The 27,430-nt window shown below is 51.1% G+C and overlaps 6 protein-coding genes across 6 annotated transcripts; 4 read left to right on the top strand and 2 right to left on the bottom strand.

Moving 5' to 3' along the window:
• Positions 1-5,001: 5,001 nt before the first annotated feature.
• Positions 5,002-6,479, bottom strand: PtrM4_096580 (uncharacterized protein; the record flags this gene model as incomplete). Its single annotated transcript, XM_001933961.2, has 3 exons — positions 5,002-5,102; positions 5,797-6,048; positions 6,101-6,479. 3 exons carry the CDS (start codon positions 6,477-6,479, stop codon positions 5,002-5,004), a joined length of 732 nt encoding a protein of 243 aa, XP_001933996.2.
• A 2,368-nt stretch (positions 6,480-8,847) lies between these two features.
• PtrM4_096570 (AIR1, Arginine methyltransferase-interacting protein, contains RING Zn-finger) lies at positions 8,848-9,719 on the bottom strand (the record flags this gene model as incomplete). The annotated part of the gene is made up of 3 exons (XM_001933962.1): positions 8,848-8,957; positions 9,007-9,414; positions 9,668-9,719. The coding sequence occupies 3 exons, from the start codon at positions 9,717-9,719 to the stop codon at positions 8,848-8,850; spliced, it is 570 nt and encodes a 189-aa protein (XP_001933997.1).
• Positions 9,720-12,561: 2,842 nt separating this feature from the next.
• PtrM4_096560 (CDA1, xylanase-chitin deacetylase) lies at positions 12,562-13,860 on the top strand (the record flags this gene model as incomplete). The annotated part of the gene is made up of 5 exons (XM_066107193.1): positions 12,562-12,823; positions 12,884-13,308; positions 13,365-13,503; positions 13,557-13,785; positions 13,854-13,860. 5 exons carry the CDS (start codon positions 12,562-12,564, stop codon positions 13,858-13,860), a joined length of 1,062 nt encoding a protein of 353 aa, XP_065962861.1.
• Positions 13,861-15,298: 1,438 nt separating this feature from the next.
• PtrM4_096550 (Tymo-45kd-70kd multi-domain protein) lies at positions 15,299-19,756 on the top strand (the record flags this gene model as incomplete). Its single annotated transcript, XM_001933964.2, has 2 exons — positions 15,299-19,522; positions 19,574-19,756. The coding sequence occupies 2 exons, from the start codon at positions 15,299-15,301 to the stop codon at positions 19,754-19,756; spliced, it is 4,407 nt and encodes a 1,468-aa protein (XP_001933999.1).
• A 1,574-nt stretch (positions 19,757-21,330) lies between these two features.
• On the top strand, positions 21,331-22,000 carry PtrM4_096540 (MARVEL domain containing protein; the record flags this gene model as incomplete). The annotated part of the gene is made up of 3 exons (XM_001933965.1): positions 21,331-21,412; positions 21,486-21,739; positions 21,854-22,000. The coding sequence occupies 3 exons, from the start codon at positions 21,331-21,333 to the stop codon at positions 21,998-22,000; spliced, it is 483 nt and encodes a 160-aa protein (XP_001934000.1).
• Positions 22,001-24,220: 2,220 nt separating this feature from the next.
• Positions 24,221-25,701, top strand: PtrM4_096530 (uncharacterized protein; the record flags this gene model as incomplete). The annotated part of the gene is made up of 2 exons (XM_066107192.1): positions 24,221-24,413; positions 24,464-25,701. 2 exons carry the CDS (start codon positions 24,221-24,223, stop codon positions 25,699-25,701), a joined length of 1,431 nt encoding a protein of 476 aa, XP_065962860.1.
• Between the last annotated feature and the right edge of the window lie 1,729 nt (positions 25,702-27,430).

Here is a 27,430-nt window from a genome sequence, read left to right as displayed (position 1 = left end):
AGAGTGCGTTGTTCACGGTCCCCACTAGCACAGCCTTGTAGCCTCACTTGGCTGCGATTGGATGTGACGAGCAAAAGCGTGGGCTGCATGAACCTGCCTGGAACGGTTCGCTGTCCTTGCATGGCTAGAAAGACTATTTTGGGGCTGGGCTCGGTGCGTGTCATCGGTTTGCAGGAATGAGGGTGTTCAGCCCCGCAAAAGCACCGCCAGACGGCAGGATTGGCATGACGGACCGGCATGGTTTGAGAGTGTCAGCCTGTGTGAGTCGTGGACGGTAGGGCTTATCGATACTGAGACAGCTTTTCCTTTTTGTTACCATGCAGCCGCCTCGTCCTTGTTATCCCCCTCCCATCGTCTAGTTCTAGTTACTTGTCATAGTTTGGCCGACAAAAGTCAATCCGACATTAATTTTTTTTCCTGACCTTCCGTTCCGTTCCCGCACCACTGACGGCACAAGGCTGAAGATGCAGCACATGCACGTCCCACACCCTCGTGAACGGGTTTGAAACAGTCTAGCCTACACGCCCAAATCTCCCTAAATTGATTTTGTCAGCCTTCCATCATCGTTCTAGAAGGTCGCCTGCAGGGCTCCACTCGGTAGGTTCCAATGACAAACTCTCTCGCCGTACATACACACCCGCCGTTCGCGACGGACAATTAACTACACGCCACGGCACTCAGGTAGATTGCCCATCATGCCGGCATGGACAAACCCAGGCCGGACAAAGTCAAGAACCTGGCGAATAAGGCAGACACTTGCCATGCAAACCTGACCAGAACCGTCGCGGAAGACGGCGACCATGGGACATGCGACGACAGTCGCCTCGGCGCCATTCGCCCGCCTTTGCCTTAGTTTTTCCCTGGGTTGCATCAATGGTGTTCGCATGATCCGAACTGCAAACATGTCCAAACACCCGAGCCGCCCTGTGTGCACGGCGCGCATTGTCAGACGTAAAAGAAAGCGCCTGTTTTGTGCATGACTACACCCAGACAGTTCTTGTGCCGTCTGGTCCTTTTCGCTGCGACGATCCTGCTTCGAGAAGCCTTCCCGAACCGGCATCATCGAATTTCCCACCTGTTCGCCAAACGCGAATCATGTACATGACGACACCCTTTCACTTGACACACCGTCCACCCTTCCCTGTTCCACCCAACAAGCCCGTCCCATGCCTGCTGCAAACCTTTTCAGCCCTTCCGCCTCGTACGAGCCTGAGAAGGTCCCGGGCTGCCGTCTCCTTTTTCCATTTAATTAATCGCCGTCGCTTGCCCTTCCCCCCAATCTAATCCGAGCCTGGGACTCCCTTCCCTTCTGATCGCCCGGGATCGCTGCCTTGGGCCGAAACACGACAAGGGCAAGGCAAAACCGTTCTATGACATGTGGACCAACCACCTACGCCGGCCATGAACCATGGATCATGATGCGTTCCTGCCCACAGGTTTGCGACTCCATCTGGCCGGCACCTGAAGCAGTCTACCAATTTCGGCTTTGTGCTGGGCAGATTTGGCCGGCCACCGTTTGATCATCTGCAATGGACCGGTTTGAAGAAATGGAAATGAACCTCCATCACCCCATACTTTCCGTAGCGCACATGCAGTCATCAGCATCCGGGCCTTGCGGTGTTGAGACGAGACCGAATAGCCGTGGAACACGACAGGAACTCTTATTTGCATCAGCCATGCGCTGCAGTGTGCTGCTTTTTCACAAACCAAAAGCAAGCAAAATCAGCTCATACCAGCCAGCCAACGCTTGCGGGGCCGCCTGCCAGACCTCTCAGCCCCACCACCTCCTCCTGCATTGACAAAAGAATTGCGCAGTGCATTACGACCGCATAATAGCCCTCCAGTGAGTTTGGTCCGAAATTTTTCATCCGAAACCCAGAATTGGGTGTTCGATGTCAAGATTGCAGCACTAGGAATAGCGCAAGAAGGTTGGTGCCGGTCCAGTAGTTCATACCAGTTCATCGGAACAAAAGGGAATTACCGCTAAAGCGCCGAACCTTCCCAATTCTCAAATCTTACGAATCATGAATCATCAATGCCTCAAACACGAAGCATCGCCGCATCTCACCGTAGACGTCAAGTCCATGTGCTAGAGTCTGTACTGTAGTAAAAAGCGGGTAGGAGCATAAGGTTTATCCCCCGTGATGCTGAGACGGCCCAGCGTGGACCTGACGACGGGAGGCCTCAAACTCCAAGCCGGACCCGTACGCAGTCCTTGAGCGACTCCATGAGATGAAAGCCACGATAGACTAAACATGACACTGTCTGACATAGACGGCAAGTCGAGTCGGATGTTTCGTTTGCGATGCAGTGGAGCAGAAAAGAGATTGTTTCGACGTCAGCGGGTACCATGGGGACCTCAACAAGAGCCTCTCTCATGTCAGTGTTGCAGAGAAGCGGTGTCACCGACGCCATCGCGCGACACAAAGAAGACAGACGCCACGCGAACCTGTTACACAACCTAACCCGCCTTCCAGAAACTTTGATTGATACCGGCCGACTCGTTTATTTTATTAGCAAAGTCTCTCTAGTCGTAAACCCGCGCCTTGTGAGATCGGTGGTGGGTATCCATCTTCACCGGACGTCGACATGCGACACACTCCAGGAACAATACAGGGTATACACCGCTTCACACCGCCAGGAACGCCTTTGATTAACATGCAATATTCTTGAACCATCTTCTAGTAGAAACTCGGTACCGGATGATCCACGCGCGCCATCTAGATCGTCGCCGTTGGGTGGAGAAGGACGCAGACTGCCGGCATGTCGTCGACCAACACCAACGTCCTTACACCGCTTCACACCGCTCTAGCATGTCCCTCTACCCATCTCGTAATGACTCCATGGATCAAGTATAGCCCACAATACCATCCCATAATCACCCTCAGCCTCGACCCAAGGACCAGGGATGCAAGACAAATCTACGATCCAACACAGCAATCCACACCGCTCCCTGCAACCTCGCATCGCCCCATCCATCACAAACCGAACCACGCAGATCCCGTTCTGCCCACTGCCCTCACGCGGAAATCGATCTACATGCGAATCCGAATGTTTTCGCTTTAATCTAGTCGTTGAGTCAAGGAAGCGTAGCTAAAATGTGTCTGAGTCGTACAACAAAACCACGCCACCAAAAACGCCACTTCCACACCGTCTTGACAAGGTACACAGGGGAGAGGCATGTTTGTGTACCACACCAAATCCCAACCCCCCTTTATTTGTTCCAACGCGTGACGTACGTACTGGAGCTGTGCTTCCCCGATCCTTGATTCCTTGCTGCAGTGCAGTAGGAACGGGATCACTGCCTCGCCCCCCCCCCCCATCTTTCCCCTTTCCTCTCGCGCGTATGTACACGATATAATTGACCGTTTTCTGCGTCTGCATGTTTTACTGGTTCCTGTCCGCAAAAGCAAAATACCGCCACTCGCTTGTGGAGACGGGAGATGCTGTGATACCAAAGTCTTGTTGACGCAAGATGCAAATCGAGGCGAGGTGAGTGGTGAGGTTACACTGATGTTGTAAGCGAATGTTGTACAAAGGTAAGCGAGTTAGACGCGCTCGCATAGACATCATGTAGTGAGGGACGGTGAGGTGAGAATTTGAACATATTTGCTTTTACATCTTGAAGATCTTCTGGGTCGTAGCAGACATGTGTATACACGTCTTCTCTCTCTGACTAAATTTGTCATTGAATTCACGATATGCACTCTCCGCTTGGGATGAATGTGTAGGCCTACTGCTATGAGATGCTATGCTATCATGTGGTTCGTCCTAGAAAACAAAAGATAGTATACAATATATACTCATCATTGTGTGTATTCGACATCGACCGTCTGATACTATTACCTCCCACATTATACATACGGCAGGAATATTGACCTCTTGACTCATCGTCTTCTTACATCATATCTTCCCCTTTACTCTTCCCTCTTATCCTATCCTTCTTTTCTATGCTACCTCTACATAAATCAACATATCCTACGAACGCACAGGGAGTGTTGTAGTAAGATGATAAAATCTTTCAATGTCCTGACAAGTCTGATCGTACCTTGTATGGTATCTAACTACCATAGCAAACACGTAAGATGGCGAGAAACAATCACGCGCAAAGAACAAAATCAAGCCATAGAAATTTCTTAGTATCCATGTCGTATTTCGATATCCATCTGCTATACCATCGTCCTACCTGTTATCCATAACCTCCTCAATCCTAACCAAATATCAGCCAACTGCAAGCCAATCAGACCAGATCAAACCAGACACTACATATCCACCAACACGGCTACCCACGGCCCAGCGCATCCCTCGCATACCGCGCCTGCTAACTACCCAACCTCTTCCATTCCAACCTCAACAGCCGCATCCCCCGCCCTCTCCGGCTACCGTGGCACCCGCGGCAACCTCCAAACTAATAACCTCACTCACCTATACCCCCATAACGTATGTACAGTACCAACATTCTCCACTCTAGTCCTGCAGACTAAACAAATTGCGGAATGATGGTTTAATTTAAAAAGCGAACAACGCGAACGTATGGTTACAAGACAAAACAGAGACTAAGAGACAGCTAAGCACAAGCTAGCCTGTCAATAGTGCCCCACTCCCTGATGATATGTACCCCACCTGAGCGCGAAAACAAGCGTGGATAAGGAACAAGGAACGAGGACTGTTCTGCGCGAACCATTGCTTAGGTGAGAGGGGGGTGGGTGACAACGGGGGTTTCGAATCAATCCGACGAGTTGGGTAAAGGGGAAAGAAGGGGTTTGGTTTGGATACTGGTGGATTTTGAATCGGTTAGGTAGTGAACGATTGCTTCGCGGCTGTAATAAACAACACACACACACACCCTGCCATTCTCCTATTCATGTCAAAGAAGGAAGCCAGCCAGCCAGCAGTAAACTTGTCATTTCAGACAGAGCCGCTCTTACCCCTCCTGCCCCAAACTAAAAAAAAACCCCCACTTTCCCACTCCCTCGTCATCACCATACAATTCGCCCCACCTTATTCCTCCTCATCTTCCTCCTGAACATGCAGTTCCCTAGCCTGAGCAAAGAAAATGCGAGCCGTGCCGCTACCGATATTCTTGATACTATACGTGTTCCCTGCATAAGACGGACCGCGTTAGTTCTCCTCTCTTCCCATGTGATGATCAAGAAAAGATGACACTGCAGTAGACCAAGTGGTCCCTGGTGACGTTCACGACTAGCAGAAAAAGGGCAAGGGGGAAGAAAACGATGCCCAAGGTAAAGCCCAAGGCGCGCCAGGCGCATCCCACGTGCTGTCTTGGTGTAATATGATAGACATAACGTGATGGTGGTACGGAGAAAATAAAACCGGGGTAAAGGAAAAGACGCGGTGGTGTTGTTTGCGCCGTAGCCGCCGAGGCCAGACAGCGCGCCAAACGGCTGTCTTGTGTTCCGTCGGCTAATTTGAAAATTGCAGGTAAAATAGCGTCGGATATTTGTAGCACAGCAGCAGCACGCAGCCGCCCACTCAGTATGCCAGGTGACGAGAATCGGGGCCTCGCTCGCTTGGCGCAAAGCTCGCTTGCCCTGGTCTCGCTATTGTCACGGGCCCCGAGGCTGTGCGACGGTTGTTGGATGTACCACGCCGCATGTCGTGAACACATGCACTATCCCGACGTGCGTCCAAGATGAGAGTAGTCATCGTCGTACACAGCCGATGGAGGCGCAGGAAGCGGGAGTGGGAAATGAGGGCTGAAAGATGTATGTGCGGAATGGAAAGAAACAGGATATGAAAACTTTGAAGGGAAGAAAAGGGAATGCTTTGACATACCTCGAGGAACTTGCCAGACGCCCTGCTTGTGAACCGTGAATTCATTTTCATGCATGCGGACTTCTACTGTACCTGATTGTACATTGAAGACCATATGCATGTATCGTGAGTTCTTGGTACGCTTCATCTGGTCGGGGCCCAGTTCAATCAGTCCCCAGTTGAAGAAGGAACCACTAGAACCAATCTTTGCGAATTTGAAGCCGCCATCCCCAACATCTCGGGGTTGAATGCCCTTTTCGGCCCATGCAATCGCTGTGAACCAGTTAGCCAAAGACAAGTTTGTGACATTTATAGTGCAACTTACTATCTTCAATGATTTCATTCGATGGAACCTCCGTCGCAGCATCAAAGCCCCTATAGTTGCCCACAAGAGCACCTTCTTCTTGCTCCCAGGGGTCGAGTTCAATCTCTTCTTCCTCAACGACAGTGAGTGCCTTCTTCTTACCCTTTGAGCTAGACTTTTTGCTACGCTTCCGGCTTTCTTCTACTTCCTGGCTCTTGACGATGGAAGTCATGCTACCGTCCACGTCGTATGAAATATGGTCATTCTTCCAGAAATCAATGGGCGCAACGCGGTGCCTGCCAGTGCGTCCCACGCGAGCAACATTATCTGGATCCATCTCGCGGAAAACAGACAAATGTCGACCGCGTCCGAATCGTGATCCAGCTGAAGTAGTAGACATCTGATCGAGGTCCTTTTTGCTAAGAGGATTGCCGTATACATCCACAAGCTTGCCAACATCATCAGCGTCTGCTTGTGGAGTCTTCTCTTTTGACTTCTCCTTCGGCTTTGGCGCTGGTTTTGGAGCTGGCTTTGGCTTTGGCTCCGCACTCGCGGGTTTGCTCTTAGGTTCTGCGTTTGCTTTAGGCCTGCCCACAGGTTTTATGGGCTTCTTGAAAGCCGCCGCCTCTGCATTTCCCTTGGAAGAGTCATTTTTTGCTGGTTTTGCTGTCGCAGTATGTTCCTCCTCGGCGTCCGGTTGTACTCGCGGCGGCCGTCCTCGGCGTTTTGGTGCGACGGGTGCTTCTTCTATCTGCTCGGATTGGTCTATGGAGTCATCGACGGGGGCTTCGACAATACTGGGGTCAGGTTCGCTAATGTCGGATACGCGCTGTGACCGTCGTCGCTGAGCAGCTGCAGGTGCGCTCTTCTTGCCCGTCTTCTCTGATGCTGATGCTGTTGCTTTCGCTCCAGGGGGACGACCACGTTTCCGCGGCTGCTCTACTACTGCCTGCTCTTCCTCTGAGATATTCACGGCATCGCTTTTGCGCTTCCTACCCCTCTTAGCGGGCTCCTTTACAGGTTCTGGCACAATCTCCGACTCTTCTTGGTCCACCAAGTCTTCGACCTCCTCGGCTTCGTTTATTGAGTCTTCTCCGATCTGCGCGACAAAGCTCTCTTTCACGGCTGCTACTGACGCTTCGTTTGCTGTGATTTCCTCCTGGACGACGCTTTCCTCAAACACCGCGCTTTGTTCTGGAAGTGGTGAGCCCTCATCTTCGGGTATATCGTACACGTCTGTACGCTTTCCGCGTCGCGCACCTGATCCACTTAGCGCCGGCGTTTCTTGCAGACTAGATTCATCCTGTTCAAAGTCAAGCCGTCGGGCAATGGGATGCGACGCAGCGCGCACAGGACTAGAGGGAGCAGCAGAGCTCCCCCTCGGTGCCATGGATGATTGTCGTCGCGGCGAGGATCCAAGCGCAGTCTTCATAGGCGATCGCGCCCGCGGCGGAGGGAGGTGTGTACGGTTGTTGCGCAAAATCTGGTGGGACGTAGCGAGTTCTGGGATAGAACCTGTCGCGCATGTCAGCGCATAATCGGCTGGACGGTAGGAATTGCGCAAGTGCTTCAATCAAAACATACTCTCTTGAATTTCCATCGACTCTGAACCTGTCGCGTTCCCCCCACGCTTGGGTGGCGACCTTTCGGGCGACGAGAAGATGCCCGATATTGGTTCAAGGCCATGTTCGTCGTATACCCCTTTGTCTGCAAGTGTGATGCCAGTCTTCCTGTGCAATGTTAACTTTGCGCAAACACAAACAAAATCCTATGGATTGCGCACCTTCCCTGAACACCAATATTATAGAAATTATTTTCGCGATTCTCGCGTTTCTTGGGAGGCGCCATGGTTGAACGGTTCGGTTGAGAAAAGACGGGTGCGCGTATTGCTGTGATTGACGCGTCGATGATGGTGCACTGTGCTTGTCGCGGGCACCGCTATGATGTTGTTTGGTAAACGAAACGCGGGCACAACTTCGCTTGGCACCGTCCACGTCCATTCACTCATCACGCCGGTTTAAGCAATCACATCACAACCGTATGTTGGAGCCAAGATCAAGCAACATGAGCATAATACTCTAAACTATCAACATGTCATCCCATTGTAAAATTACTATGTTTTGCTCGCTAAGTGTACCTGTCACCCCTCGCCACGCCGCCCACTTGAGCACATGCATGTCCAAAATCACTCGCACATGTTGGATCTGGTTAGCGTACGTCCATCACGGTGCATGAAAATGGCACAGTATAAATTGAGGAGCCCACCCGATGGTGGAAACTTTTCTGGTTCCTTCATTCAACCTCAGTCAAGGTCCTTGGCTGCGCACTCGCAACCACAAGACTAGTCATCCGCCAAAAGAGACCTCGCTCTCCTACAGTCAAAGTCCACGTGCAGACCACGCACTGCTTCATTCGTTGCTCGCATAAGGATCCGCTCTCCTATCCACCCACAATGTATCTCCCACCAAACGCTCTTCCTGGATTAAGACTTTTCCGATAACCAACTCTCTTGACAGTACAGCCAACTCTGGAAAAGGCCGTCCAATCATGCCCGGGCGACTTATGCTTTTCGTGAAGCGTCGAAAGACGGCGGCGAGCCGCAGAATGAAAATATACAAGAAAAGAAATCATAATCATGTCGATGATTCGTCGTACCGTGCGCGCAATCTCTAACATCGGAAAGTCGACTCGCCATCATGGGTGCTTGATGGCGATTCGGTGCATCGAAACTCGTCCCAGATCAAAACATCGACGGATCCGGCAACACCCTAGTTGGTGCAGGCGCTCTGGACGTGGCCAGGCTGCTTGCAGCGGTAGCAGACGCGCTCCGAAGAAGTCTCCTGGGGGCAGTCACGGGACAAATGGCCGACCTCACCGCCTAAAGAATGGTCAGTATCACTCATGTAGCCTGGTCTGCCTTCGCTTACAGTTGTAGCACTTTTGGCCCTGGGTGCAGTCACGGCTCATGTGACCGAAACCACCGCAGGAGTAGCAAGTGGTCTGGCGAGCACCGCCGTAGCCACCGGCAGCACCGCCACCGTATCCTCCACGACTGCCGGCGCTGTATCCACCGCCCTGCGAGCAGTTGCGGGCAATGTGTCCGACCTGGCCGCACTTGTAGCACTCTTGGCTACCACCGCCACGGCCGCCCATGGGGGCACCGCCGTCCTTGGTGCACTCGCGGGAGATGTGGCCAGTACCACCGCAGCGGTAGCAGGTCTTCTCTGCCTGGGGAGAAGTGCATTCACGGCTAACGTGGCCCTTCTCGCCGCAGTTGTAGCAAGTTGGGGTACCCTTGGTGGGGCACTCGGCAGCGCGGTGAGAAGAGTCTCCGCCTATACATTGTCAGCAAAAGCGCCTCCAGTGTGATATGTTGTGAGAGCCGGCGCAAAGACAGTCTAGGATATCCAAAGTTGCTCCTTTCCCTCGCAACTGGAGCAGATAGCACAAGCATGCCGCTGACGCACCAAGCGCCCAAAGAAGTCTCCGAATACGGTGCAGGGAGAAACTCCAGAGTATGCCCGATTCTCCATAGCGGGGTCTCTGCAGGGACTGTGTCGGTGCAAAATCGGTACAGTTTTCACTTACAGTTGTAGCAGCCACGGCCACCGGCGCCAGCAGCAGGTGCTTGGTAATCCATTTTCGTTATTTGGGGAAGAGACCTGTGGTCTGTTAGACTTGGATAACTGGATTTGGTTGAACGGCACAAGACGCGGGGAATGCTTACTGAAGTGTCGTTTTTGAAGTAAGGGAGTGACGGTACAAGGTATTGCTTCTAGAATGAGATCCAAAGAGTCGTTCGGTCCTTACTGCCACCAATGAATTATTTGGGAAGCTGAGGGGTTTTGTACGTGTGAAGGAGCGAGGGGCACACAGTTGACTGAAAATATCTACCCGCGGTTGTGATTGCGCTAGTCTAAGCGAAATACGGTTAGGTAGCTTCGCCGTTGCTTTCATGCTCCTCATAATAGTGTGGGTCGAAATGTTTGCTAGAATGAGAGCCAGCTTTACTCGTAGTTTGCGCAATGCAGGGGACGGGAATTGCTACCCCTAGGTCCCAAGTATGGCATGATGAAGCTTTTTCGACCCAAATGTGATTAGGAGTACTTTGCCGCAGGCTTTTACGTCATTGGAGAGAGCAGCATCGGTTGACAGGCTACACGCAGATCTCAGATGCAGCTAACCTGACATGGAAACATGAGATCGTATAGCCGAACCCTTGATCGCACATGTGCTTACGCGGTCCGGTTTATGAACAATATTCGTACGCCGCCCCGCTTGGATAAGGAAAGGGGCCCAAAGCAGCGTGGAACTGTCGTTTGTGATGACACGTTGACTGCATTGGCGTGAAGTTACGCTGTGGTCTAGAACAGGGATAACTACTGGCTCGCTGTCAGCGTTGCTTGGCTCGGGAAAGCGTCTATCCTTGAGTATTTGGTTGATTACTATGCCGTGGCTAGTCGCGCTGCCCGAGACGCAGTAGTAAGTATAGAGGCAGCGCTGCAAGGTTGCTATTGCATGTGCAGTTGACAATGGATGGGTAAAGAGACCATATAGGCTCCATCGTGGATCAGCCGGTGTCTCACATTACCTCGTAGCAGTCCACGTGAAATTAGTCTGGTTCCGTGGTCTGGAAGCGTACCGTTGTCTACACTAGATGCATCGGTGTCTCTGACCCGCTGCGTGCCCAACTTCCGCCGAAGATATCCAAATTTTGTCAATATAATGTGCGTACTTGTCCGTTACTCTATCAATCAGCTTGTAGCAACAAGTAATCATCGGGCTCGTGGTTTAGTGGTATAATACTCCCTTAGCATGGGAGTGGTCCGGGGGTGAGTTGACATCGCACCTTGTTACAAGGTTTCATTCGTACTAACATTCAACTAGTTCGATTCCCCGCGAGTCCATCTTTTTTGCTCTTACTATCACTTCTTTGCAACTAGCCTAAACATTTATAGAGACTTACTTACCCTTTGATTTGTCTCGTTTTTTATAGTAGTTGGGATGGCACTTTTTTTTAAACCTGTAGGCAAGGATCATCGTGGTATTGTGCGTGATAAGCAGGAGCGGGGTTCATCCGACTGTGGCAGGTAGATCTCACAACCCGCTTCCCCAATATCAAGACATGGCTAGTGCCTTAATTGAGTTCTATTTCGAACTAGAAAAACCACACAAACCCTTTTGTTTGTATATTTTTGCATATCTGATTTGGCTTCGTGGGTTGTCGATGCAGGCGGCAGAGCAGACCCGTTGATGTACGGATGCGGCTCCTACAGCCTCAACGTTGAGCTTTATAGAGAACGATCGTCAAAACAACGCACGGGGCATGAGAAGGTAACGCTTTTTCCATAAGGCTGCAATGCCTCTGCTTTTTCTCGATTCCACTCCCCATTGTCGCGTGACATGAGATGACATCACATGTAACGGGCAACAATCAGTAAAGCGAAGTGCCATTGCCACTGCTCTTGGTGCAAGCCCTTTCACATGCTCAAGATCTCTCGTCAATTTGGGACTATCCCCGTATCGCGACAGCCACATAGGAGTCTAATATCTGCAGCATACTGTTGCGATGCGCTAATTCGATCCATAAAACGATTCATGAGCGTTGTTGATCACCAATATTGCGATAGGCTTGAATACGGTAATGGTTCCAATGGAAGGGTAGCAGAACCAAAAAGAGCGTCGTTTTGAACTTTTGAGCCCAACCACTATCTTCTGCATACCAATTAATGAGCATACAATACGGATGTCGGCCTACAATCACAGCATGGTGTTGGATGTTATTGACCCGACAACTCCAGATGAAGACATTGGATCTACCATGCGAACCACGGGCACTAAATTGATCTACCCTTTTATCCGGTACCTAGCGATTCAGGGGCGCATTATTGGCTCGAAACAGCTACAGGACTTCAACCGTCTCAACAAAGTGCTTCTTTGCAACCGTAGCTTACAAACTTCACGATATCCATCATCATGATATGGTTTCAAAGTGGAGTATCGTTCAGTATATCCCCTTTTTCCAGAAAACTTGAAGATGCAATGGTGCTGCCTTTCTACGTCGCACATCGCATCACATCCTATCAGGATCGATTATGTACATTAAGAAGCATACAAAAGAAATTTCAGTATCATGCTCTCGTACGTGCTGGACCCCGGATGTCTCTACTGACGCCGCGGATGATCTTCGATGGGCACGCACGTAACGTGCATTTTCAGCATCAAGGACATTCCTTTTGATTCTCAGGAGCACCAGTCGACCTAAGCGTGATGCCGGACCATCTGTTAGATATAATATCAGGTACTGTTCCCATTGTCCCCTGGTACTCTTTTGCGCGTCTTTGCAACCTATCATTCGTTTGAACAATCACTCACTTCACAGTACCTGATTTTGTGTATACTCATCCTCCTACACTTTCACACTACTCAATACTATATTTCTTCGATTTTGTATATATTCCTTGTTGATTATATCCCACACAATGCGCTTCACTGCGTTACACGCTGCGGCCCTGGCAGTACCCCTTGTTGTTGCCCATGGACATGGCAACTATCATACTCCGAGAATCATGGGACTAAGGAACAGACTAGTCATGGACGCACGTGCTGCCCATGTCGTGCCGCCTAAGAATGTGTTGCAAGCACGTCAAGGCGGTGCCGCAGGTCGTTGCGGACCTGACCATGGAAATGTAAGCTGTAATGGGGGTTACTGCTGCTCTCCTGATGGATGGTGTGGGAAAGGACGTAAGCATTCCTAAAATAACTACCCTGAAATCTCCACTGACAATTTGGTTTTACCTATAGCGGACTTTTGCATGGCACCTGACTGTCTCTTCAACTTTGGCCCAGGATGTGATGCCAATCAAATCCCTTCTGGGGGTAGCACTGCCGAAGTCACTCGACCTCAGCTCGGCAACCAAATGTACGGTGGAGAGGGAATCTATGCTTGCACTGTCCCGAAAAAAATCGCTATAACCTATGATGACGGCCCATTCATCTACACAAACGACGTGCTGGATCAATTCGCTGCATATGGCGCAAAAGCCACGTTCTTCGTCACCGGCATCAACATCAACAAGGGTGCTATCGATGACGAAAGCAAAGCATGGCCGTCCATAATCAGGCGTATGGATGCAGAAGGACATCAGGTCGCAAGTCATACATGGTCCCATCAAGACCTTAGCGTCATTACTCGGGAGCAGCGTTACGACCAAATGATCAGGAACGAGGTAAGAAATGCCGGGACTAACATCAAATCACACGCACTAAAATTTCTACTCTACAGATGGCGATTGGCAACATTCTAGGAAAATTTCCCGCTTACATGAGGCCGCCGTACAGCTCATGCACGCCTGAATCAGGATGCCCACAAGATCTGGCAGACCTTGGATATGTTGTATCTTACTTCGACCTAGATACTGACGGTTAGCATCACATCTGATACCATACCAACTTCACACTTGCTGACATCTTACAGACTACAACAACATAACGCCGGATAAGATCCAAAACGCCAAAGACCGTGTCAGCGGAGCGATAGACCCTAGCAATCCAGAGCAAGACAGCTTCCAAACCATCTCACACGACATTCACGAGCAAACTGCGCAAAACCTGACTGGCTATATGCTCGAAACGATGACAAGGAAGGGCTACAAGTTGGTCACTTTGGGCGAGTGCTTGGGCGAACCGAAAGAAAACTGGTACCGGTCTGCTACCCCGAGAGTTGCTACCTCGTCTATATTTGTCGCTCCGAGGTCGGACCCCACTCCCACAGCACCTAGTGATGGCAATTCTATGCCCAACGTGGCTATGGCTATGCCCACTGGTATGACTATTGATGGCTCTTGTGGTCGTGACAATGGACTTGGGTGTTTCGGTAAGAGGTCTTCACCAGACATCACCGGGAGAAGCTAGGCTAATAGAGATAATTTAGGGTTTCCCAAAGGCGAATGCTGCTCTCAGTATGGTTTCTGTGGTAACACGGCTGACCACTGCGGAGGTGCTTGCCAAAGCGCATTCGGAAAGTGTGGTGAATCTTTGTCTTAGAGAAAGATCCACAGTTACCTGCCCTGGTCTGCTTCTACGTCTACGTCTCAGCCGTCTCCGGTCCCGGAATCATTCGTCCCTTGGCGGGTCAAGCGGTGACTCTGAGAAATACACTTGCGTTGACTGTCAAGTGCGGGTCTTACTGTCACGGACACTGAAACCAGCAAAGAGGATGAAGCAACATGTTTTTCTTTTTCTATTGATGTTTGTATATATGTGTTTCATGTTGCTTTGGGATTCCTGAACATTGGCACTTCGCTGCTTGGTCCGCGCTCTGGCGGCACTGGCGGCTTGCGGACGCATGGACTCAGTGAGAGAAGGACTTGGATGATGCTATCGTTGTAATTATGGGGTCCGAAAGTATGGTATAGCTAGTATAGCATGTACGAGTGATGTGTCAATCTTCGCCTCAGGCTTGTGCTCACGATGGTAGGAGTCACTGCCACTGACGTGGTACTTGTGGGTTGGCTAGCTAGGCTACACTGGCTGGTGACGACATCTGGGCATTATCCACTTGCAACAAGAATGTGAGCTGGCACATACTGTGTTGGTTTTTTGGTCAAAATATATTGTAGAAGATGGACCCTAGCATGAGCCGGGTTCGATGGCTTCGCTGTCTCTATGAAGCATGTAATAGCTAGTAACATTTTGGTACACTGTCCCTAGCACGTACAAGTGGTTCTAATAGCTCGCGACCAGGTACATGTCACATGAAGCTAAAGGCACTTGATGGGCTACCCGCGATGCTGGTTTTCTGGGCCGGCTCATGGTGCTGCAGGTTCCAACCAAAGCCGCCCGCCTCTCCACGTCCAATCGCGCTAGGCTAGCTCCGTTCCCGGCGCCAGCCAAGTCGGGTCATCACCTTATCCAAAGCTGTCAACTCTCTCTCTCTCTTGCACCGTCAATTGACAACTGCGCACCATCGCAGCCTGTCGCCCCATTTGCTTGCTGCTAGCCAGCATTTCTCTTCGCCAGTTCATACTGCTACATCAGTACATATTTGCGTATTTTCAGCGATTGGGCTTCGGCCACACACGCCAAATTTGGGTTCTGAGTAAAGTATGCAGCCCATGTCGTCACCTTGCCATCCAGCATAGCTGGATTTGCGTTTGCGCGTAAGCCCGGAGCCACGTCTGCTAACAAGCGCCCAGATCTGCCCTAGTCATCTCCACTATGGCGGACCTGCAAGAGCTGTTTGCCCGCCTCAACGGTGGTGCATCCAGCGGCAACCACCAGCAACAACAGCACGGCTATCAACAGCCTTCTGTCTCTTCTCCTCTCTTTTCGCCCTCACCGAGCGGCCCGCGTCCTCATCACCAGTCTGCTGTCATGTCACCCAACATGTCCATGGCGAACACACCCGTGCCCGAACAAGGCCCTGTGTCGCAGCAGACGCCACAACAGCAGTCGACCAACCTGCTCAACTTGTTGCGCTTCAACTCGCAGTCTGGTGCTGCACAGTCTAGGCGCGTATCACAGCAGTCACACGTCTCCGAAGCTGCCCCGCCCCTTGGACGCAACGGCTCAACCCAAGATCTGATGGCAAGCGTCATGGGTAGGGGAACGCCTGCCCAGAGCGCTCCTGCCCACGCTCTACCCATGGCCGTGCCCGCGCCTGCACATCAGCAGCAGAACCCCCAGGATCTGCTTCTGCGCCTGCTCAACCACCCCAAGCCCGCCCAGTCCAGCGGCCGTTCGTCTTCTCGTGCCTCTGCGGCATTTTCCCCGCCCGTCGCCTCCCACAAGCCTGAAACGGTTGTGGACGACCTCGCGCAGGATCTCGCCGACGCTGAAGCCGAGCAGGTGCCTTCTGACCCCGCTGCCACCACACCAGGAGCCTCTTCCTCGCCCATGAGGGTATTTGGCTCGGACGGCAGGGACACTTCGTCTCTCGCCCCCAAGTTTACCTACGTCAACCCCTTCGACCAGCTCGAGGCTGCCAGCCCCCGCAACCGCACTCCCATTCAGCAGGGCTCCAAGCCCCCCGCTCCGAAGGTTGAGATTCTCAAGAAGAACGCATTTGAGACATCTTCTCCCGTCCCCCACGAGGATGTGCCTGCCCAAGCTCACGAAACTGTCGCTGAGGCTGTGACGGACCTGGGCGAGCAGGTTGGACAACAGATCGAAGACGCGCTTGCTGAAGCTGAGAGCAAATCAACGGCGCCGCCGGCTGATGAGCCTGAAAACCTACCCGCAGAAGATATCCAAGAGGTCCAGGAAGCCGTGGCCGAGATTGCCACCGAGATCAAGGAGGAGTTTGCCGATCCCGCCACGGCCAAGGAGATTGAGGATACTCTCCCCAAGCCTCTTGCAACTGCCTTGAAGGAGGTCGCCACTGAGATCGCCAAAGACAACGTCGCCGAGAACTGGGAAACCGCCGAAGCTGAGGAGAGCCTCGCAAAGGGTGAGGACCAGACGGTAATAGTCTACAGGTTCCCCATGCGCGCCTTTGCTTCCATCCAGGTCAACCAAATGCCGCCTCGCCGTCTGTACTTCGCCGATGAACTGATCATGGACATCGCTCGCCTCAAGAAGGAGTTTGATCAGATTGACAGGTCGCTCGTTTCGGCTAGCAAGAACTTCATAGTATATGCTCTTGTCAAGAAGGGCGGCTTCCGCATCATCCGTCAGCTCGATGGCCAGTACCGCCAAGTCTTTGAAAACCACCAAGAGCGTATCTTCAACATCGCTCTCTGCACATCGGCCGAGGATGCACAGCAACCAATCGAGAGTATCCTTGGTATCGGAGTCAACGGTACCGTCTTCTGGACTTCACTCGATCCTGCTCGTGAGGATCAGTTTGGCGAGAACCTCGACTCTCAGGGCTTGATGCTCCCTCCCTCGCCCTCCCAAGATGATAACACATCTGGAGGTCAGCTCAAGACACGTGCTAAGCCCTCATCCCGCCACCCTGAGTTCTTCGCTGTTGGCAGAGGCAAGTCTATCCATATCGTCTTCCCCAAGGTTGCCGCCGAGTACGCGCGCTCTAAGAGTCGCATCTGCCACACGGAGAAGTACCTCAAGGAACGTTCCCTCAAGATCCTCACTGGCAAGGCTGGAAAGGACTTCACCTTTAGCGAGGATGACACCATCATTGTGTCACTGGACAAGGCCGGACGCATGCGCTTCTGGGATATTCGCACCCTGACGGACCCTGACCTGGGCAACCCTCGCAGCCCGCCCCGCCAGGTTGAGGTCTCTGAGACACTCCTCGAATTCCACACGACCATGCCCAATGCAAAGTCATGGCCCACTTCAGTCTTCTTCTTTGACAAAGACAAGCCATACACTAAGGGTATTGCGCTGCGATATGTCATGGTCGGTATGAAGCAGAATCATGCCTTCCAGCTGTGGGATCTCGGCCTCAACAAGGCCGTACAGGAGATCCATCTACCGCATGAGAACGAGTCGGACGCTATCTGCAGTGTGTCATTCCACCCTCGGACTGGTATCATGGCTGTTGCCCACCCTACGAGGAACTCGATCTTCTTCGTTCATGTCTCCTGCCCGAGGTACAACCTTCCCGTTTTGAGTCAAGCTGCCTACATCGCACGTCTGGCAAATAAGAACGATAGGTCTCATGGCGCTCTACCTCCAGTCAACGCCACGGCTATCATGACGAGCATCACAGAGTACTCTTTTGCATCAAAGGGTCAAATTAGGAGTCTACACATGCTCAACGAGCCTGCTGGGCCTTCTGATGACGACCCCGACAATGCAACTCTCTTCGAATTGTATGTAATGCATTCCAAGGGTGTGTGCATCTTGCGCATTCGACGAAGCGACCTCGGTTGGAAGAAGGAGGGCGAGCCTATCCACCCCAAAGAAGCGGAAGAGGAGGGTGTTATTACCATCTCTCAGCTCAAGCCACCCCAGCCTGTCACAGATGAGTCTTCTACCGCCGGTGATACGCCTGCGCCCAAATCGGTCTCTGATCGATCAGCTCGCGATACGCTGAAGAGGGAGAGCAGTAACGTCTCAAGGCAGTCCATGAACCCTGAGGCAGCTATGCGTGCATCTACGCTTGCGAAGGTTGAGAGCAAACAGGACGCCGCTCGCGCAGCTATCATCAATGGAGGTGGCGAGAAGTCCGAAAAGAAGAAGAAGAAGCGCGCGACCGCCGCCGCCACAGAAACAGCGTCCCAGGTGTCTGTACCAGCATCTGTCACGGCCTCCACGTCCACGTCTAGCCGTCCGCCTCCATCTCTGCTTCCGTCATACGCGCAAGCTGCACAGGCAGCCCCGCAGTCAAAATCTCCAGCACCAGTTGAGGCTCCTATTGAGTCAGAGTCATCCAAGTCCAAGACTGCCGATACTACTGAACCGCCGGAATGGGCCAAGCAGTTCTTCAGAAAGCACTTTGCGCAGCAACCTGCAGCAACTGCAGGCTCTGCTCCTGCTGCAGAGTTCGATGCCAAGAAGCTTGAAAACATAGTACAGACTGAAATCACCAAAGGCTTCTCTCGGGAGTTGGACGTCATGTACAAGCGGTTCGATGAAGACAAGCGTGTTTTGAACGCTGCGAACGGGGCCAAGCAAGAGGCTATTCTGCGCATGGTATCCAGCACGCTCAACGAGAATGTCGAAGGTGTCATCAGGAAGATGGTTGATGATAACATCCGCAACGTCCTGCTTCCCGAAGTACTGGCAAAGACCTCTGCTACGATTGAACAAGGCCTGAGCAGCAACCTCAAGTCTGTACTGGGTACCCAGCTGTCTAAGGAGGTTCCAGACGCAGTTTCTCGAGCTCTGAAACATCCCCAGATGTTCCAGTCACTCTCTGATCAGGTTGCGAAGAAAATTAGTGCCACTTTCGAGCCTATGATGGTCGCCTCGGTTGCAACAGTCGTCAACCCTGCTGTTTCAAACCTAGCCAACCTTATCGAGCGTCAGATTGGAGCCGAAGTTCGACAGGCCCATGCTCAACGCCGTGAAGACGCCGCCAAAATCTCGTCGCTGACTGAGACTGTACACACTTGTCTACAGACGATTCAGACCATGGTCGCGACTCAAGCCGAGCTCCAGTCTCAGATTGCAAAGCTACACCAGGCTATCGAGGAGCGTCCAACCCAGGGTACTGATCGTGGAACAGAGACACCTGCAGCCTCTTCGCATTCTCCTCCCAAGCAGAAGACTCCAGAGGAGCTTGAGAGTGACGCCATTACCAACCTGATGACAGGGGGCAACTTCGAGCAAGGTACTATGCAGTGGCTGCAATCGTCCCGCAGCTCCGAGCTTTTCGATGCCGTCTTTGTCCGTTGTGACCCTAGTTACCTCAGCCAAGTGAGCCCGCTACTCGCCCTCTCGACTGGTGCAGTGGTGTCCGAGTCTTTGGAGCGCAACTTGCCAGAGCGCCTCCTTTGGCTCGATGCTGTACTCAACAGTGTCAATCCCAACGTAAGTTTGCCTACACCAGTCCATCTAGACATTGCTGACATGCCATTACAGGACGCCGAGATCCGAGACATAATTCCCAAGATTATGGATGTTGTCATCCAGCGTTTGACTGCTGCGTACATCGAGCTCAACGAGAGGACTCCTGGTAGCCAATACCTCCGTGTCATCTCTCAGCTAGTGGGCAAGTGCAATCAGATGACCCGTGCATCTGTGCCTTTCAGTCCTCGCCGCTGAGGCTTCAAGGCCGCGGCTATCACGTCACTACATCAACAATGACTTATCTTGTGCTGAAATGCCTTGATACAGTTCACTATCAACGCTGGTTACAGTGTACGTCTCATGGCACCTTTATGGCATTGATTTCACTTTTCTTTCTTCTTTCATGATTGCTGGGTATTTCCTTTTCCGATGTACACATAGATACCTTCCCGATACCCAGTCCCTTTACGTTCAGCGACTACTCATTGGCGTTTGGCAGCAGTTTTGTGGTGCTGGAACGCTCACTTGGCTGTCAGAAGACGTCTTACGAAGAGAACGCTGGACATTGGAATTACATGGTGCGTGCTGCTATGATATCTTCAAACAATCCAGTTGGGCGATGCATAATGGGCGGATGTGGGGAAAAAGTGCGCATGTGTACGATAATAATGGAGACGGTTCACTTATGGCGTAATATAACGGCGGTGAAAACAGATACGGCTCCAACTGCTCGTGATTTCCATTTCGTGAACTCCAGTTGTTTGATGACAAGACAAGTTGACAGGAAGGGAAGGGGCATTAAAGCGCCAACCGAACCGACTTGCCAGTATGTGACACGGCGAACCATCCACTCCACGCGTGCGGAAATGAAAAATATGGAATTCTGCGTCAATTCACCATTAAATACCAAGCGCAACACACGTTCCCTTTCCTTCCTGCGACAAGGCGCGTTTTCCTAGAAGTGGCTTAGCGTTCATGTCACATTCGAAGGTTGTCGCATAAAGGTAGCAGGTTCAGCATCCTCCCTCCGCATCTGAAACACAGCTTCCGACGTACATTCGGCAGCGCCAGCCAGTAAGAAGCAACACTTGTGGTGTCGCATAACGAGCGCACAGTGGCAGTCTGCGCACCCGGGGGGTGGGTGCAGCATTGTTGCTTTGCGTGTGTGAAGATTTGTGAGGCAAGCGAAGTCGCAGGACCAGGACGTGGATGTGCTGGGCGAGCAGACGCAATTAGAATGAACTGCTTGTATCTGCCTTCTATGGTTTTGTTTGAAGTCTCTTCTCGTCTTCTCCTTTCCTTCTCTAGCTGTCAGTTCCTTTCGTTTTACTACGTATATTTATTGCGCCTAGTGCGTTTGTGGCTCCTACCTCCCTCTCGTACATACTAACTATTTTTTCTCGACACTCTTTTGTTACTTTTGTGGCGGGCTGTTTGAAACGGGCATCTCGAACTGGAAACCTACCTTCGCTCGCTCGCTCGACGGTTGATTCATTGATTTGATTGAGTCGTGTGTGTGGCTTGGATCAGGATTAGCATCGGACAGGAACGACCCAACTTCATCTATCCATGACATTGACTACAACGCATATACTCATCAACGCCCATACACGCACGCGCCATTTTTTACGCCGAGATATTACCATCCGTTCGTGTGCAGATTGTCTGTTCATATATACATAACACGCGCGCGACACTTGTATATATACATACAACCGTACCTGTTTGAAGTCGATCACCGGAGACCGAAAAAAAGGAACTAACAGAATAACCCGAATCCGAGTATACCCACCGGACAACAACGTACGAGAATCACGACCGGTTAAAAGATGAAGACTATGAACTGGATTCACGGCGTCCGCGCTGTACAGACTGTGCTTTCTGTTGCGGTGCTGGGATTGATGGCTTATGGTATGCTTCCCCTTGATTCCCCTTGATTCCCCCTGATCCCCCTATCCTTTTCCACTTCTGACAAAAAGAACAGTATCATCATGGTGGGCGTCGCACTGGCGCCAATCCTCACCCATGGAGATCAACTACCTCATCTTTGCGCCCGCATGGAGTATCCTAGCGCTTATCCCCATCATCGCAACGTCAACGAACAAATACAAACACCTTGCTGAGCAGCCGAGTGTCAAGTGGGCGGTGCTGGGGCTGGAGGGCTTGACCATGTTGTTTTGGTTTAGTGGATTCGTGGCACTGGGTGTGTTTTTGAGTGGGAGGATTTGCTTTGGTATGGTACGTATTACCCCCCATTTCCGCCTCTTTGCATTTTGAATCCAGAGCTTTGAGTTCAAAGGCGGGAGATTGATCGCAGGATGGTCAGGAGAATCAATACTGACAAGAAAATAGGTCTGCGATGTTGCCCGCGCGAGCACGGTGATCAGCGCTGCGAATTGGTTGGCGTGGGCTGTGACATTTGTCTTTGGTGTCCTAGCTGCGATCAAGTCAAAGAATGCGCCGATGCTGAAGCAAGTAGACATGCATCAAGGTGTCTAGAGCGCTGGAAGAAGCTGCTCGGGGTGTGTTTTGCATGTTGCGTGTATAACGATGATATGATGTTTGGAGCGGGTCATCAGGCATGACGCGCTCGCGGCGCTGGTTTGGGTGGTTACTATTTTTTCTTTGTGGATGAATGGTATAAAATTTTCTTCTCTTAATCAGGACCTGGATAGTCTCCTAGATATGGAATTTAATTATTGCATAAGTGTAAGTTAATTGTTAAGAAAAAGAGTCCGTCGATATGTGTGTAATTGTGCGACTATACGTACAGAACAGTAAGACGGCTTTGTCAATACACAAGAAGTGATAAGGTATGTCGTCGCCGAGTTGGAGCATCGCCACTGTCGTTTCCTGTCATCTGGGAGTGGTGGTATTGGGTGGCTCGGTCGACTTCCTAATACAGAAGCACGATTTGTTATATGCTCAAACCATGGAAACCCCCGAAGATCATAGCGACGACTCCGGCTTCGAGATCGCTCGTCATACATACCCGTTGCATGGACATGCTTGTGAAAGGGTCGATAGTGGTAATCAGTGACAGATCGCTGTTTGTCCCTTGTGTTGCTGGGTTATCCTTCCCTTTACACATGGGCGAGTACCCCCTGTATTCCGGTGCTTGATTTCCGTGAGGGCGAACATATTCGATGATATGACGATGAGATTTGGTTGGTTTGATCATATTGTTGGCACATTGAATGATTGACAGATATCTAATATCCCTTTAAGCTCTCCATTGCGCTATATTTGAACAAGATGAAGACTTTCTGCCTTGGACAGAAAATTTTCGTGCCTTCTAGTCGCATAGTGATGCCTAGACTTTCTTACATGTGTACGTGAGATGTACTTTGGCGAGAACATGTCGTCAATGCCTCAAGCGCAAAGCAGAGAAATGATGCCTCGTGCCGCATAGTGCTGCCTGGACTTCTCTTGCTCTGTAAGTGAGATGTCATGAGCCAAGTCACTACTTGTCTCATGAGGCCATCCTTCTTACTTTACCAACACTCGCGACAATGTCTACATTCGGCAGTTGTCCGTACCCCAAGACTACATCTCAAATATGGTAATAGCAGGATGTAATGTTAATATTCGCCCCGATGTCTCCATTTGGCCTTGGACTATTTCTGGTACTACGCTGTCAAACATTTTTATGGGCTTCCATAGAACGACAACAGGATTCGCGAACGCATGAGCAGATTTCTCTACATTTCCAAATTATTGCGTGACACGATACCTATAAATACGTCTAGTAAGACTGTTTCAAACACTTGCGACAGGACGGCACAGAATCTCTGCCGAGGGATGGGCGTTTGCGTGCCTTATAATCTGCCATGTATGCTAGGCCAAGGATCGCTGAAACTGAGAAGAGACAGGAAGTGCCTGGTACGGCAGGTACCGGCAAAAATGCTGAAGAAACAAAGTGGCGAAGTTCTCTTGGTGCGCTAAATAACATATCAACAATACACATGGAAAACGCGTTAACAGAATGCATCAAGCTGGTCTGACAATGTTATTCTCGAAGAAGCTTTGGTGTGTAGCGACATTGTACTGTTAGAATGCTAGGGAGGCGGGATGACCCCTCGGCAGTTCATCTAAACTGCTCCATTCGTCCTAGCGTAAACCTTAGCTTCTAACGTACCTGCGGCGGATCTGCGCCAGGAAGCTGCCCTCTGCTACACCGCGCCACCACATGCCGTCACAGAACGTGCATTTCCGTATCTCGACTGACAGTGTTCTGTTCGTGTTTCTTGGGTTGCGGCTGTGTTCTTCCACGACGCAGCCAGTATGAGCTCGGCGTACTCGTCTGCAAGACCCACATAGGGTCGAAGGGGCCAAACGCTACCCGGAAGGCATGTCATGTAGGCCGGACACAGTATCCATCAAGTGGCATGATTAGACGCGGGTACTGATGCCTTTCTCGACTTGTTGGCGACGTGCTTGGCGGGGTTCTGTCGTTCCCAAACCTTCCGCGAATCTGGACGCAGGAGGCGCTTGGGGGCTCGCCTGATACGTGGGGGATGTGTGTCAGTCAAATGAGCGGATCTCACATCGCCTGCGAAACAAGTAAATCTTCCTGGTATTTACTGTTCAAACATCCTCTTTTTTTCTTACTTCTCCAGCTTTCCAGCTTCACCTCCCTGTGCGTAACATTGATCGCATCCATAAGCGACGTCTTGAGATATTTACCAGGAGGACTCTACCATTACCAGATAGAACAAGATGCCGAAGACCGCTGTCTTCACCACCATTACTCCGTTGCCGGCGGGCATCACGAGGAAGAGTGTACTCGACATGTACCATGACCATCTCGCCATGATCGACCTAAACCCATTGGTCGTGGAGCGATTCATGTGCAAACCCCCTGCCTATGCGCCTACAGACGAGTACTGGGCGAAGTGGTATACCATCAAAGGTAATTCCTCTCTTCTCATACTCTGCGGATGACGAACTAACACCATCAAGACAAAGTCTCGTATCTACCAGGGGGCCTCGCAACAGGATCAGTCTCCTACCATGCTTGCTTCACAGATACAGCCGACGGTCTCTCAACACATGTGTATGCACCTCTCGGTCTCGATATCCAAGGAAAGTGGACTGTTGGAGGACGGTTACCCGGCGAGCCAAAACCCCCTGTTGAACCTGGCCTCGAGACACCCAGGCATGGACTGTATATCCGAGAAGACGTCAAGATGACTTGCTCATCACTACTCCTGAGCTTCGTCAAGAGGACTTTCAAGGACTCGCACGGACAGCTAGTAGATAAACTGGTCGAGAGAGCGCACATTCTGGAATCCAGCTTCGCAAACGAGAGACTACAACAACTCCGCGGTATCGACCCGGGCGAGCGCATGGGTCATGGAGACATCTTGATCGCTCTGCCACCAGACCTTGAGCTTTCTGCCCCAGCTCCCAGCCCTCGCTCCATGTCCCACACACGGAGCCAGAGCGATCCTGTCCTTTCCCCTGGCTTTTCATCATCTTCGACACTCAACGACAACAGCCAAAGCAACAGCCCAACTACGAAACGGTCAAACCGCCACATGTCTTTTGTCTACGTACACGAAGAGAAGCCTCTTGCTTCTTCTGCGCCAGAGCAATCATCGTTCTTATTACCAGCGACAACATACGACGGGGGCGCCACCTCCCCACTGCGCGAGCGACCGATCTCCATGATGCCCGCTACTCCATCGGCTAAGAACTCGGAGCGCGTGATCTCATTGCTACCATTCAGCCCACACAACACGGAGGCCCCGCAACAAAACCAGCAGTTCTTTAACACGCCCAGAACGCCCTACTCTGGCCGCGAGCGACCCATTTCTTTTACATTCCCATTCGACCCGAAGCAGCCTTTTGACCGCAAGTCGAACTCTCAGCCTTCTCAATCGGAGCAGCAGAACCTGCTTGACGATATTGATGACGCTATTGATGAGTTCATGTACACTCTACCTGCGACTGCATACAACACGCTACCCGCAACGAGATACAACTCCAATTCACCCATCCTCTCTAACGCCACATATACCCCGACTGCTCCAACTCCAGCTCCCGAGCCTGTTCTATCGAGCGCAAAGTACGACCCCAAGCACGAACGAAAGGACTCGTTTATGCCGTACACGCCATTCGTACCCGTCGAGGAAGACGAGCGACCACCGGTCCCGCTCAAAGACGACAAGTACCGCAAGGGCAGCATCCGAGGATAGAATCTTCTCATGAATCTTTTATGTTCTTGTTTTCACTTCTTTCATGTCTTTTCATGTTCGGTGTTACAGGGTGTTTGGAAATGTTTTCTTTTTTATTATACCCGCCCACACTGGCTTCATACCCCTGGAATCTTTCTTCTCTTATGTAGTTTTTTTATGTTAGAAACTAGCAATTCTTCGAATGAATCCTTCTCATACCACACACAGCCAGTCACACTTCACGTACTCGTAGTAATGAAGTCTATAACATGTATCCTTGCACTCAAAGGCCTGCCTGCCCCCAAACGTATTCAAATGCACAACACAATGACCTGAATTGACTCAAACTAGTCTTTACCTAAACGGGAGGCTTATGTTACGTCGCAACTTGCCTCTCTACTCCCGCAATTAAATAGTACCATAGTACGTTCAACAGCATCGGGACAGCAACACCTACTCTGAACGCCCCCAGTTTGACTCGTATATGCCAATTCGCATACTCCGCAATAACGGCAAAGAAACCCTTCTGTTCAATTCATGTGTGCCAACTGGCAACTCCCACAACCACGGCATAGCCACCCTCAACCTTCCCCCCCACGCCCGTATCATCTCCTCGGGAAACACCATAATTCCTTGCCCCGCATTCATTATCCCCCTAGCCAATATTTGACGAAGCAGATCCTTCAGAGCAGATGACCGCGCCAGTGTCATCGGCATCTCGAATGTGTGTGTCCTCCCCAGCTGCACACGCACCATATCCAAGCATACCCTCACCAGCTCTGTCATAGAGGGAATGTAGTGGTCCCTTATACCTACAGGAAACATCCTGTAATCCCTAAGAAGATGCCATATACTGTAAAAGATACTCCGGAGGATGTTTTGGACGCGTTCGGGGTAGAAGACTGCTATTGCTTCCTCTTGCTCATCAATTCTTCTCAAATGTCTCTGTGTTATCATCATCTCCTCAATTTCAATCCTATTTTCCAGAATTGTAATCTCCTCATATCTCCTCATACGTTCCTGAATTGTAACCATCTCCTCAATTTCAGTCAAATATGCCTCTTCATTCCAAGGCTCATCCTCCTCTCCGTATTCATCAGAATTGTCTGAATAGGGTGCCTCTGGGATAACAAACAACTGTTTCCTGCATAGAGCGCAGGAGTTTGTATTTGGGCATCTAAACCATGTGCCGAGGCAGCTTACGCAAAAGATGTGCCCGCAGCTGTCTTCGCCAGCGTAGGTGACGGGTTCATGCGAGGTGGTGTTGTATTCTTCATAGCAGATTACGCAATTGGTGTTGTCTGCTGGAGGCGTGACGGGAATGACTTGTGTGGCGAGAAACTCGCTTTGGGTGTACATGGGTTGAGAAGCTATGCTTAGTGGGTTGGAAGGCTTGGCTTGGTTGTGTAGTTTGGTGCTGCTGTAGACGTGCTGAGAGAGGGAAGACCCTGTGCAAAGTAAACCATTTCATAAAATACAAGATAAGTGTGTGATAGGCTTTGCTCTGAATAACCACGGACATTGTGCTGATTAATAATGTACTACGATATACAGAATACCCTTCTGTACCTGGGACTAAGCGTCACTACATCCAGCCTGAAGCATGGATCGTGGTGTGGATAATGGTAGTGACACTGGTACCGTGGTACAGTCGACCCGAGGCACCACCCCCAAAACTACCGCATCCAAAAGTCTTCAAATGATTACATTGACGCAGCAAATTTGCGATCGACGAGAACTACCAGCCTGG

The sequence above is a fragment of the Pyrenophora tritici-repentis genome, chromosome 4, assembly GCF_003171515.1.
Source record: "Pyrenophora tritici-repentis strain M4 chromosome 4, whole genome shotgun sequence".
NCBI classification, from domain to species: Eukaryota; Fungi; Ascomycota; class Dothideomycetes; order Pleosporales; family Pleosporaceae; genus Pyrenophora; species Pyrenophora tritici-repentis.
This window is presented reverse-complemented; position numbering and strand designations above follow the sequence as displayed.